At 32.8% G+C, this 14,136-nt stretch overlaps 2 protein-coding genes across 4 annotated transcripts; both read right to left on the bottom strand.

The window, feature by feature from the left end:
- Positions 1–2,750: 2,750 nt before the first annotated feature.
- Positions 2,751–4,171, bottom strand: LOC143229361 (uncharacterized). The gene has a single exon (XM_076461584.1). It carries the CDS (start codon positions 4,043–4,045, stop codon positions 3,125–3,127), a length of 921 nt encoding a protein of 306 aa, XP_076317699.1. The 5' UTR covers positions 4,046–4,171; the 3' UTR covers positions 2,751–3,124.
- Positions 2,751–13,594, bottom strand: LOC143229360 (uncharacterized). Of its 3 annotated transcripts, none has more exons than XR_013015834.1 (4): positions 12,843–13,594; positions 11,332–11,491; positions 10,220–10,366; positions 2,751–4,174 (listed from the first exon to the last, which is right to left on the bottom strand). XR_013015834.1 is itself a non-coding variant. In XM_076461580.1 (4 exons), exons 1-4 carry the CDS (start codon positions 13,577–13,579, stop codon positions 4,126–4,128), a joined length of 1,128 nt encoding a protein of 375 aa, XP_076317695.1. In that variant the 5' UTR covers positions 13,580–13,594; the 3' UTR covers positions 2,751–4,125. The 3 variants fall into 3 exon arrangements, 2 of the variants coding, with proteins under 2 accessions (XP_076317695.1, XP_076317698.1); XM_076461580.1 differs by having other exon boundaries at positions 11,297–11,491; XM_076461583.1 differs by having other exon boundaries at positions 11,324–11,491.
- Positions 13,595–14,136: the final 542 nt, after the last annotated feature.

Raw genomic sequence — 14,136 nt, 5'->3', positions numbered from 1 at the left:
CTGGACAAACTCCAAGGTCAACTCGTCTGGAACGACCGGTTTACGTTATCTCTACCCAAACTAGTAGTTAAAGGAATGGGGGAGGAGGATCCACAGGAATTCCTGTTGCCTGTTTACATTTTCCCCCTTTCTTTGATGATGGCCTCTCATTATATAATTGTTTTTGTAACACTGTGCATACACGGAGAATTAAAATTTTCATAATTATGAGATAAAACTTACTAGCAATGTTTTTTTTTTTGTGTGGTGATAATAAGAGAACCATTAAATGCTTCGTGTTTTTTTTTTGTTCCTGGACAACCAGTGGCACATTAAACGAGTTCTACTTTGGGCCAAAAAGAACCACTTATTTCCAGACCTATTCTTCTTCAGGAAAATAAAAGAACAGTTAACTATTAGATCTTTGTATTTATATATTTATTTATTGCACCTATTGTGTGTTTCTACACAGAACCACATACAATAGGTGCAATTTTGTTTTTAATCGGAATTACAATTTACCCGTGTTACAATTTCTTAAAGTCGTTTCAACACTTTGGGTTATATCTTTATGCTGTTTTTGTTTCTGGTTTAACACATCAACTTCAGTGTTTCCACACTTATTTAATTAAGACACTTTCTTAAACTCTCAATTGATACAAGAATAGTTCTTCAAAACTGGAAAAATCATATTCTCATCAACATTGGTCTCGAGTTTTATCAAGCGAAATTGTAATATCTTAGTAGTGCCATATAGACCTAGATATGAATGGATAATAAAACATATAATTCCTCTGATTAGGATGTTTAAGAAAGTTCAGGAATATTAATTATACAAATGTAGTTTGTACTTTAACATGCTACTAAAAGCTCTGCTAAGTTATATATCTATTTGTATGTATCAAAACTAACAAATGACTTCACTAATAATTTTCCGCGTATTATCTAAAGCTTTCAAATATTTGCAATAATTATATTTTGTAAAATTAAGTTTACACAGTAGTAAAAAGTTAATATAAAATATACTTGCACATGAGCAGAAAATTTATGTTAATAATAAATTTAAAACATTTTATATGATCGTGGGGTGAAGAAAATTCACTTAATTTAAGACAGTGTTTTATTTTTGAAAGTTGTCTCTTGTGGTATTTATACTTTCACCCCTTGGTGATAAATATATACAAGACATGGTCATTATCTTTTATTAATTTATGTTTTGTTAGAATGCTCTCAGCATTGCAATTAAATAATATTCCAATGTGTTTGGGTTGGAACTACTGTTCGCTAAAATTTATGCAACAAAAATGACTGGATGACGAAAATAAATATTTAAATCGTTGACTTGTTTGTTTGTTTTAAATTTCGCGCAAAGATGCACGAGGGCTATCTGCGCTAGTCGTCCCTAATTTTGCAGCATAAGACTAGAGGAAAGGCAGTTAGTCATCACCACCCACCGCCAGTTCTTGGGCTTCTCTTTTACCAACGAATAGTGGGATTGACTGTACATTATAAAGTCCCCACGGTTGAAAGGACGAGCGTTTTTGTTGCAACGATTATTTGAACCCGCGACCATCAGATTATGATTGAGCGCCTTAACCACCTGGCCATGTTGGACTTCGTTGAATTAACTTTAGTGATCATTTTTCCAAACATATTGGATTCATTTCAATACAGATTTTTTGTCTTTTAATTTACCGTAATACAGACCCTTTATCAAGAAATATGTTTATACATGTGTAAATATTATACATACACACACACACATTTACATATAATTTCTTTATATGCCAAAGTGGTTTAAAATGCAGTTACAACAAAGCTCTCTTAAGCATCGAATTTGGAATAATCCGTTTGATGCATCAGTATATTTTAAACCAAATCTTGTCATGTTCTATAGACATTAATTAATAAAATTATTATTTTGTTCAATGAGCTAGCATTGCTTTCCTACCGCGGGTGTTGAAACCCGATTTTTAGCCGCGACATAGTGGCTCATAAAATGGCTTTAATTTTTTTTCAGGAACAAACCTTTAGTTTATAATTCAATTTTTTGACCAATTTGAGATCTAATTACAGACGCTGCTATTGAGGATTTCCTCTTGTTAATGTTAGAAACTCTCAAATTTATCATTCAGCCACAGAAAGGCCTAAAAATATGTCACACATATGTGAGTTACATCAAAGAACATCAGCTCACAGTTTGCTCTGAATAAAAACTTAAAAACATTATGTTGTTTGCCAGAATCGATGGAGTGTTAAGGTTTACTGCTCTCTTAAATAATAATAAAATTAATATATTGTATGCAAAGCTACATAGTGGATTATCTGCTCTTTGCTTACCACGGGTATCGAACCTCGAATTGAACGTAATAAGCCCCCAAGTTTAATGCTAAGCTACCAGGGGTGTTAATTTTATTACTGCTTTTAATTCGCTTGTTGAAATTATAGATAAAGCTACTCTGGGTCTGTCTGTGCTACCTGTTCCTAATTTTGAGGTGATAGACTAGAAGAAAAGGTAGCTGGTCAACAGCGCCCTCTTTTACTCTTCTCTACCAAGGAATAGCGCCATTGATCGTAACATTATAACTTTTTCTAGCGGCTGGGAAAACAATCATGGTCAGTGGCAGGTTTCAATCCCGTGACGCGCAGGTTGCGAGTCAAGCGTCCTAACCACCAAACTTATACCTTTGGATTACTTGATATGTAAAGTTAAGGAATTTGACATTGTTGTTATTTGTGTTATTTTGAAATGCACATACTCGCTGTAGAGAAACGATTATCAGTTTATTTTATTCCTTAACAATTATAGGCCACTCCAAACCAAATAAAACAAACTATGAATAAACAAAATGCACCGAAGCTACTACTCAGTTTTAGGGTCGAAGCACTATTTACCACAGCAAATACTCTTGTGACTAAAATCAAATTATTTAGTTTCTTTCTCTTTTACTACATGTTTAAATTAAGAAATACCATGTGGAACGTGACGTTTTCATTAATATATGAACTCAAAGGTTCATTGGTTTTTAATACACATTCACCAGGGAAGTGTGTGTTGTAGTTGTATTATCAGAAGTGTCATTAAACTTCTAGTAGAAATTACCCAAACTGATAATGTTTGACCACACACACAAAATCTGATCTTTTAATAGCAGACTGAATAATACGAAGAGTCCTCCTCAGCCTGGTATGTTCCATAACCGTCATCTCCATTAATATTATCACAGTTTGTGGGTCTCCTAAACATGCCTAGCTCACTTGTCGATTCTCGTTTTAACCTACAAGATGACTGATTATTACGGTTTAAAGTTTCATACAAATGAGTATCAACAGCAGACATGATACTGGTATTTCCACGTGTTTTACTCCAGTTCTTCTCTATCTCTTCACATTCCCCTTCTCTCATCATCTGTAATGTCTTCGACTTCCGAAAGCTCCAGAGTTTGCTGAAAGGATTGCTAAACCTGGAAGAAGAGGTGGATCGTGTAGATCCTAAGGCTGACTTAGATTTCATAGATCCTCTCTCTGAAACAAAGTCTTCGAAGTTCATGGAGATACTTATTGATTGGGTTTCAAATTCTTTTACGAAACTATTGTTACGTCGTTTGTTGCTTCCATCGGAAGACGGTTTATTCGCTGCTTGTTTAAGATGTTTAACCACGTGATGCGTAACTTTAATCTGCTTCTTCCAATTATCTGCTTCTTCAGTACAGAATTTTAACATCTGTTGATAAATACCAGAGCTTTGAAAACGAAGATCATCTCGCTTCTTAACAAGCGAAAAACTAGAATCAAGATCTATTTCCACCAAAACTGGTTCACCGTTTCTGAAAGTGCATGCAAGGAGCACATCCTGTTGCTTAACCTCTTGAAGACGCACAACGCCAGTAAAGTTGCTTGGAAGCTTTAGCTGGCCGCTGCTGATCAGTCGAACCGTAAGGGGAAACTGGAAAACCCGAAGTAGATTGGACAACAAGAAAATGTGACTGATGGAGTAAGAAGAACGACGAGCTACAACGTAAAATTTTCCAGAGGTAAGAAAGGGTATGAACAGTACTTCTCCCATCTGACTGAAGCATTTAGCGTACTTTTCTCGGTTTCTTTCGTTACAGTTTCGTCCACCCAAACTTGCTTTTGACCTTGAATCTATGTCCTCGTACACACCGAGCAGTTTGAGGGCTTGACCAGCAGGAACCTGTAACAACAATGTAAGCGTTTTTGGATCATATTAGCACAACTTAAACAACACTAAAATTCTTACTACCATTATCCGAGTTTTGTCTTAGTATATAATTCTTTACAATTTAATTCTTAACGTTATTCAGTGGGCACAGTTCTATACGAGCAAAAAATATATGTTTCAAGGCTTATAACAACAGGCTCATTTTTGAACTGGGACTTTAAGCCTGGCATGGCCTGATGGTTAGGATGTTCGAGTGATAACGTGTGAGTTTGAATCTGGGTGAAGGAACACGATCAACTCTTTAGCCGTTGAAATGCGATATGACGAAAAGGTCAATTCCGCTATTCGTTGGTAAAAGAATAGTTCAAGAGTTGGCGATGATGGTGCTGACTAGTTGCCTTCCCTCTTGTCTATTCCTGCTAAATTAGAGACAGCTAGTGCGGATAGACCTCGAGTAACGTTGGCAAAATTCAAAGCAAAAGTAGCCAAACCAAACTAAAAAATTTATACAACTTTCTAATAAAGAATTTCTACGAGACGTGCGACCTAGTAACCAACCAAAAACAGGTGTAAGTTAAGAACCCGTAATTTGATTCTTAAATCTCAAGTATATTGTTCTTGAAACTGTCTGCGAAATTGAGATTTGCATCTAAAAGTTTTAACAAGTACAATGTGCAATGTTGTAAGACATTTTATACTCGCACAATATTAATATCTTTCTTTGCATTTAAGAAAGACGTTTGAGACCACCAAACGTATTTTAATTTTCCTCTGGAAAAAATTCCCTGAGAGATGCAGAAAATTAGAAGAGCATTTCTTTATATTACAAAATTCAGCAAATAAACCAATAGCGTACATTTGGAATGTAATCATATATATTTGTAGAATATTCCACAATGCACAATGTTTATATCAGAATAATTTTATAGCAATCATATGATAAAAATGATATATAGACGAAAGACATTTTTGCTGTAAGAACTAGCGACGGCTATGTAATAATGAGAGTGTTCTTTCAGCTTCTTTGCCTTGTTGTTACCTTAAGCAAAAGCATCAGGAAAAGCTATATGTTTTTATATGAATAAAGAGGCCAATTATACTGTATGCGTTAAACACACCAATCATTGTAAACCGTGCGTAAACACTGAAAGAAAAAAACAGAGTAGACAACGAATTAGCACCAAAACATTAATATTGTATTCCACGAGACAACAAACTACATGACAGTAATGTATATCATGACGAAACAACGAGATAATACAGCAAGGTAAAACACGACTAAACAGCAAATAGCTTTATAGCAGATTATAGCAATGTATAAAACCATGATGAAACACCCGAAATATTATAGACCATGCTCATTATGAAACGTGAAAATAGTAAAGTAGTGTAGATTAAGATGAAAGAGCAAATAACACTACAGCAGAGTAAATTATAAGGAAACGACAAACAATACTATAACAATGTAGACCATAATAAAGCAGCTAATAATACTACAACAGTGTATACCATGATAAAACAGCAAACAATATTACAGTAGCGAAAACCATGACAAAGCAGTAAATAATACTACAACAGCGTAGACCACGGCGACATAGTAAACAATATTACAATTACGTAAAACATGATGAAAAAGCAAGCAATACTACAAGAGTGTACATCATAATAAAGCAGCAAACAACACGACAACAATGTAAAGCATGATGAAACAGCAAACAATACTTAAACAGCGTAGACCATCACAAAACAGCAAGCAGCGATAACCATGATAAAGAAGCAATTAGTAATACAACAGCGTAGACCACGATGACATAGTAAACAATATTACAATTACGTAAACCATGATGAAACAGCAAACAATACTACAAAAGTGTACATCATAATATAGCAGCAAACAATACTACAACAATGTAGATCATGATGAAACAGCACACAATACTACAAGAACGTAAAGCATATGGAACAGTAAAGCATACTACAACAGTGTACATTATAATAAAGCAACAAACAACACCACAACAATGCAGACTATAATAAAACAGCAAACAATACTACGATAGTATAGACAAAGATAAAGCAGCAAACAATATTACATAACCGTAAACCATGATAAAACAGCAAACAATACTACGACAGTGTAGACCATGATAAAACAGCAAAGAATACTACAACAAGGTAGACCATGATGAACCAGTAAACAATACTATAACGGCGTAGACCATGGTGAAGCAGTAAACAAAAATACAACAGCGCAGATCATGGTGAAACAGTTAACAATACTACAACAGTGTAGATCATGATGAAACAGCACACAATACTGCAAAAACGTAGACCATGATGAAACAGCAAACGATACAACAGCGTAGACCATAATAAAGCGGCAAACATTACTACGACAGTGTACACCATGATGAAATAACAAACAATACTACAACAGAGTAGACCATGATGAAGCAACAAACAACACTACAACAGTGTAGACTATGATGAAACAGTAAACAATATTATAACAGTCTAGACCATGATGAAATAGCAAACAATAGTACAACAGCGTAGAACATCAAAAATCAACTAATAATACTGCCACAGTGTAGTCCATGTTAAAACAGCAAATAATACTTCGACAGCGAAGAGCATAATAAAGCAGCAAACAATATTACAGCAGCGTAAACCATGATGAAACACCAAACGATACTACAACAATGTATACCATGATAAAGCAGCAAATAATACTATAACACCGTAGACCACGATGACATAGTAAATAATACTACAATTACGTAAATCATGATGAAATAGCAAACAACACCATAACAATGTAGACCATGATAAAACAGCAAACAACACCATAACAATGTAGACCATGATAAAACAGCAAACAATCTACAACAACGTAGGCCATGATAAAACAACAAACAATACTACAACAGTGTAAACCATGAAAAAACAGCAAACAATACTACGACAGTGTAAACCATGATAAGACAGCAAACAATACTACAACAGTGTAGACCATGATAAGACCACAAACAATATTACAACAGTGTACATCATAATAAAACAGCAAACAATACTACGACAGTGTAGACCATGATAAGACAGTAAACAGTATTACAACAGCGTAGACCATAATATAGCAGCAAATAATGCTACAACAGCGTAGGCCATGATGAAGCAGTAAACAATACTACAACAGTGTAGACCATGACGAAAGAGCGAGTGACACTTAAAACAGTCTATAACAACATGGAGCTTCATAACATATTCAACGCTTCCTCCTAATCATAGATCATATTTTAACTATTAACTGAGAAACAGGTGTTTATATGTAACATGGGAGGATGATCCTTTGCTATCTGTAAAGAAAAATAATTCATATTGAAGTAATTCTTACATTCAGAATCCATGGGATGTTTGTTTCGTTTTACAAATTTACATTCATATTGTTTTAAAGCACTAGGACTGTGTGATATGAATGTGTTTGCTCATGGTCGAATTCATATCTATAGCTTTATTTTAACCCCCATGAATATATTTATATACAGTTATAAGAGTAAAAACGAATTGACCTTAGATCATATTAATCTTAGATTTGAAAACATAATTTTTGGAAAATATTTGCAGCCATGTTAACTATATTGTATGTTAATAGTTATCATTGACTTTCTTTCAATATTATATTGTTGTTTCTTTTTGAAAAGATCATGGACTATTATTAACTAATTTTTTTTATATTTCGGGGCTTCACTTGCCTATTTAAATATGACCAGTTTCTAAGATTAAACAAAGAAGGTTAAGAGATGTTTTTAGAATCAATACTGAAATCTGTATCACTCCAAATTATAACACAACTTCTGTTAAAATTATAAGCCACAGTTCTACAAATGAAAAGCTATTATATTAAATGACTCAAAAATCAAGTTCTAAGCCACATCTTTCAATTATTTTTCACTTTCCTGTTCATAAATAGAAACTGTATATTCGGTACGCTAACAGAGAAATTTTGGCCGAACGTATGTTCGGTTTTGTTCTACTTTACAATTGTGAAACAACCAACATCCAAAACCAGAATAATTGGAACACTTTGGTCAGTAAGATCAATTTATTGGATAGACTTAGGGATTAAGTAACGAAAAGGAGGGTTCATATATTTGTTTGTATACATGTGTGTGTGTGTGTGTGTGTGTGTGTGTGTGTATAAAAAATAAATTTTTTATTTACATATCTCTAGGGGTAAGATGAAGCAAATGTGACACTAAAAGACACTGCCTTGAAGTATTCTACAATTCTACAGGAAGGATTTGGTACTAGCCATTAAGAATTATGAATAAATATGCATCAATGGCCCTGTAAACTATAACAGATGTCTCATAAAATACCAAACTTCCATATGACATCATAAGCCTTCTTAAGATAAAAACTTAAGAGAAACAAGATGCTCCATTGCAAAAGAAAAAAAAAAAGCTTCTCTGATTGATGTTTCAAGTTGAATTCTATGGTTGATAGTAAATGTCCATATCAAGGGAAGAAAAAAGCAAACTGAGTGCTGAAGAGAAGGCTAATGAGAGCATCATGATACTAGCTGAAAATATGACATTAAAAAAGTTAGTTACAATAGTAAGATTATTTCAGTGTTGCTAATGAAAAAATAAGTTACTTTAGAATGTAAAATCAAAGTGTCATGAAATATCAATACTCCTTTTCTTTCTTTTTTTTTTTTTCATGAGCAAAGGTGGGTTGGAACTTGCTTTTTCAAATTAGAAACATTCCAAATTATGCACTGCCAAATGTAAGACAAAAATGCAAAACACATAATGGGAAATCATCATCAGAACATTGAAATAAGTGTTAAAATACTATTTTCTTGATGAACTATTTACCATTTCTAAATACTGAATAGTGTTTTAGTGTAAGTTTCCTATCAATGAAATGTATTCAAAACTACCCTCCCAATTTTCTATTTTGTAAACAGCCAAAGAACTTAAAAGAAATAATCATGGTGCCTGTAGTTGTAATAAAGCATAAATGTCAAGCAGGAAATATTTGTCATTCTAAATGTTTGTTCAGTCAAGTTCATGTAATTATAGCAAGCTCACCACCCCACTTACCACAAGAAGAAACAAGGAGTGTTACTACTTTGATGTACTTCAATGTACTAAGCAGAGTCAATGTTATGCTGTAACACACATCTGCTACTTACGGGTAATAAATTAAATCATGGGTTTGCAGGTGAGTTCGTTTTATTTAAGTAATTGCTTTTGTACATCATGTTCATCATACAAAACTCTGCCATTTTGACATCTGTTTCCAGTACAGTCCACAAAAGAGTAGGTAAGTCTCATTGCAATTTTTATTTCTTAGAATTTAAAAATGTTATTTGTTTAAGACATAGTTAAGTTTTATGTATAAGATGGAATAATATAAATACTAGATAAAAATATTAGATCTATTGCCTTATAACATTTTATTGCACACTTTTGTTTAATAAACTAGGCTGCTGCATGATGTGTTGTTCACAATCAGTTGTATGAAATATGACTCGTGGGCCAGTGATTATGTGATTAGAACAAAACAGTACAATACCGAACTATGTTTACAGTTGTTTTATTTCATCATAAGTCACAAATATATATAAAAAAAATGAAATCTACACTTTAAAATGACCCATTTTTACCAAGTTTGATATATGAAGTGTGTGTTTCAAATATTCTGACATCTAATAGTTATTCGTTTTTATGCATAGATGGCTAACATGATTTAATTGCACTGGGGTATGTCAAGAATTTTATCATTAACATTGTGTGAAGTGATAACTAAAGCTTACAGCATTCAAAAAGTAGAAGCTTATATAGCTAAAATATCTAAAAGGTGAGCAGGGCTATGTGTTTGAGTCCTGCCAAGTCTCACTTTCATTTAGTCAGAAAATAATTTAACCTGCACCTCCTCAGACAGAAAACACCTTAACAATGAATTTATACTTAAAACATTTACCCTTTTTACAAGATTGTAATATGTGAAGTGTGTTTTATTAAATACCATACCACAGGAAAACACTACCTGATAATTAATGTTCTGTCTCCCTGGCCCTTTTGTTTTTCCACTTCAATATGTGCACCAGATACTTCACAGATGGTATTAATATTGCAGCCTCCTTTGCCAATAACTCTGCTAATAGCACTGGATGGTACTGATATTTTCTTGGATCTAAATAAACACCAAGATAGTAATAAAGTAAGAGTATGTTATTTTTTAATTTCCATTCAAACTTGTATAGTAAAATTTACAAGCCACAAGAAAAAATCTATTTATGTATGTAATTAATAAACCACAGTAGATCACTGATGTTCCTATTTTTAAGAAAGGCAATCTATTACTTTCAATTAAGGTAACCTACTACTTATGAATATTTGTTAAATGAAATCATATATATAAATTTTTGAGTACATTAAATTGATACAATGGTGAATATACAAATCAGTAAGTCCCACAACAATCAGAAGATGTACAAGGCTGCTGTACAAGAACTATATTTTGAGATTGTTTGGCAATTCATAGGTAGAGCAATCTTAATAAAAATTTATTTGCTCTTGGAAAAAGGTCATATAGATGTGTTCAGATTGGAGATTTGAAATTGACATGATGGGAATGTTCCTTATGCTTAATGCCACAGAAAACAAAGGAACATGAATCAACTTAAGATATCATGACCATCCAAAAAGCCTGCAAAAAGAAGTACCTCAGCAACAGTAAACAATGTATAGTATCTCGTAACAGGTGTGAATCCATTAATTCAAAGGTCAGTAGTGAAAGCTGTTCTGCATGTCCAAGGCAACAGTAAAAAAAAATAATGAATGCATAGTGACATGGTTAATATAATGTACTCAACCTTAATATATTGTTAAGTCTCACCTATATGAGAAATAATTTCACATATCACTATCACAAATACAAAATTAAAATTTTGTATTTTTTTATTTGAAGTTATACGATAACTAACTAGGAATCATGAGACAAACATTTTAAAATTATGTATTACTCCTTATTTAAAACCAGTCTAATATCTAACAGAACATCCTATAAAACAACAACTTTAAAAACAGGTTTATTAAATTTATAAAAAGGATACAGCATTACATGGTATAAATAAAATGCAAAACACACCGACGGACCACTTCTTTCCAGCCTTCTTCTCGTCGATGTCCTTTCTTGGGAGAAGTTAATGTAGTAAGAGGAGACAATCCTCTTATAGAAAAAACTGTTGTTGTAGGACTCTGAGGTCTTTCTGACACATCTGAATGGGGTTCCACCATTAGCTTTTCTAGAGAAGATCTACAAATTCATTAAAAAATGTAACTAATTAGCTTAAACCACCATTACTTGTGACAGAGAATATTGTACACTACAGGGTCATAAATATCTAATTAAACAAAAAATTAAAAGTTAATAAAAAATTATAATACAAGCAATTAAAAAAGAACTTAACAAGTTGGCTATCTGAAGGCGTACTTGCCATTATAAAATTATTTCTATCATGCCCAAAGTTACTGTTTATATAAATGTACTTGTCAGAGGTAACTGCTGCAGTTTCAGTGCAGTATGATGCTTAAGATCACTGCTGATAAGATTCTGAAGTATTCTCATCCACTACTCTGAAAGATTGGTTTCCAGAAAAATTTAGTGTTTGATGCCAACTTTCCACACATGGAATGCTCAACAGAAACTACAGAAGCAGGGTATCCTGGGTTCGAGAGAAAGAATGTTGATTGAACCACCAACAAGAATGTGATGACAGTAACATCTATACTTAGAGTTCCTCCAACCAACATTCAAGTAAAATAAGACAACTCTTAGTGAGAGGTATCTGGACCTCAGGAGGCTTTAGAAACATGGATACAAGAACTAATATTCAATAAGATCCATAATTACAATCACTGTTTTTATTAAATTGGTATAACAAATACTGATTATTGACTTTTGTCTGAACTCTATAGCAGGATTAATAACAACAGGCAATATTTTTTCAATCAAACCATATCACAGTCTCTCAAACACTTATCCAAATATTTTAAAGGTTACTGTTGATATAACTGAGATTATCAGCTTCTGACTGAACCCTATTCTTGGGTAAGTGATGAGGGACAATATCACTATCACATCAATGAAACTGTATCACAGCTGTCTTGAACACTTATTCAAAATTTTGCAATCCTCTTACAGAAAAAAATTGTTTTTATAGGACTCTGAGATCTTTCTGACAGTGACACATCTGAATAGGTTCCACCATTTGCTTTTCTAGAGAAAATCTACAAATTCATTAAAAATATAACTAATCAGATTAAACCACCATTACTTGGCTACAGTGCAAAACGCCCGTTGTTTAACAAAAATAATAAGAAAAATAACATACAAACAAGTATGTGCTAAATGTTTTGTATAATACTATAAAACTCCTGTAAAAACTTTAATTTCATTAATTTTAAACTATCTTTATCACATTTTGAAATAAAATCGAGCAAAAGCAGTGCACTTGACCAGAGATACTTACTACTGGTTGCTAAAAGGCTAAAAATTGTCCTGGACTCCCTGTAATTGAGAATACATAAAAAGACCACCAACAAAAAAATAGGTTTTCAGTGAAGTGATGCAAACACTAAAACTGAAAGATAAAGTCATAACTTACATAGTGGATACCTTGTTTTTCTGTTTCTCCTCATCTCTTTCTGCATTACCAGATATAACACCAAAATCATCTAAATCAGGGGTGCTCTTCATTCCATTTACAATTACATCTTTATTAGATTCTTTATGTTGATTTTTGTTGCTACATATACACACTTTCGATTCAGAAGATGCTATAAAGGAACCTCCAACATTAGAAAATATTTCTTTATTATAATTACTAGATACAATAGTGGCAGTTGTTGTAGCACCTGAGACAACAGGAGGAATACTGTTCTTCTGATTTCGTTTTTTCTGGCTCCTGGAGGCAACAGAAATGCATGATTGGTGTAAATTTACTTCAGGTTGTTTTTTAACAATTCTTTCTTTCTCCAACTTTTCTTTACAATCCCCATCACATGATAGTTTACTCTCCTTAGCACAAAGATCTTTCTTCTTTTCTGGTCTTTTCGACCTTTCTTTTTTTTTATCTGTTCCACTATTTTCTGGACTAGACCTTTGGAAATCTTGACTCTCTTCAGTTTCTATGCCAGTTATGGTGATATTTGACTCTTGACTTTTACCCTTTGCTGCAGGTTCTAACTTGTTATTGTTTAGTAGTCTTTGCTTAGAAACCTCTTGTTTGGATATGACAGGACTACTACTTAAAGTTTCTCGACTAACAATAGGTTCACCTTCAGCAGCTAAAAATAAAATAAAGATTGTTGTTAACAAAGCAAGAAAGAAAAACAATGACATTTAATCCTTTGAATCATGTTTCAAAGGTCCAAAATTATATAATACAATAAAAGCATCAAGCCTCAACGTACTTTATTAATACTAAAAAAAGATTTCTATAAACTTACAGCTATTTTAAAACTTTTTATGCAATATAAAATATGTATACATAGTTTATCAACTAAATGCTTAAATGTAAAACCAAAGTGTGAATGTTAAGACAAAGTTCAACTATTGAGATAAGAATTTATTTATCAATCAAACTTTTCTGTCAATTTTAAAACAACTTCATGCATACTTTTCCAGTAAATTTTGGCTGATAAAGGGACATGATGATGTAATGGCAGATAATACATCAGATCAGTAAGACACAGATTTCTGTTGTGTCTGAAATTCCCTGGTTCCACAATTTCAACTTTTATGTGTGTAAACACTTAGAGACTGAAGAGTATTTTCTGACTATGTGACATTTAATACATTTGTGAAATGTCTTCAATTTGTAACAAAAAGTCCTTACTTATTGAACACAATTTCAAAAATTGTTTTATACCCAATTTTCCCCAACATTCATCAGATTA

Source organism: Tachypleus tridentatus, chromosome 10 (assembly GCF_004210375.1).
Source record: "Tachypleus tridentatus isolate NWPU-2018 chromosome 10, ASM421037v1, whole genome shotgun sequence".
Taxonomy (NCBI): Eukaryota; Metazoa; Arthropoda; class Merostomata; order Xiphosura; family Limulidae; genus Tachypleus; species Tachypleus tridentatus.
The sequence above is the reverse complement of the archived record's forward strand: the minus strand, read 5'-3'. Positions and strand labels throughout refer to the sequence as shown.

Bases quoted from the DNA above. Each gene is read 5' to 3' on its own strand.
- LOC143229361 (XM_076461584.1), bottom strand. From the start codon at position 4,045: ATGGGAGAAGTACTGTTCATACCCTTTCTTACCTCTGGAAAATTTTAC.
- LOC143229360 (XM_076461580.1), bottom strand. From the start codon at position 13,579: ATGTCATTGTTTTTCTTTCTTGCTTTGTTAACAACAATCTTTATTTTA. The intron at 11,492-12,842 runs GTAAGTTATGAC...ATGAATTTGTAG, and splicing joins AAAAACAAGGTATCCACTAT to ATCTTCTCTAGAAAAGCTAA. The intron at 10,367-11,296 runs GTAATGCTGTAT...GTGTTTATTTAG, and splicing joins TTGCATTTTATTTATACCAT to ATCCAAGAAAATATCAGTAC.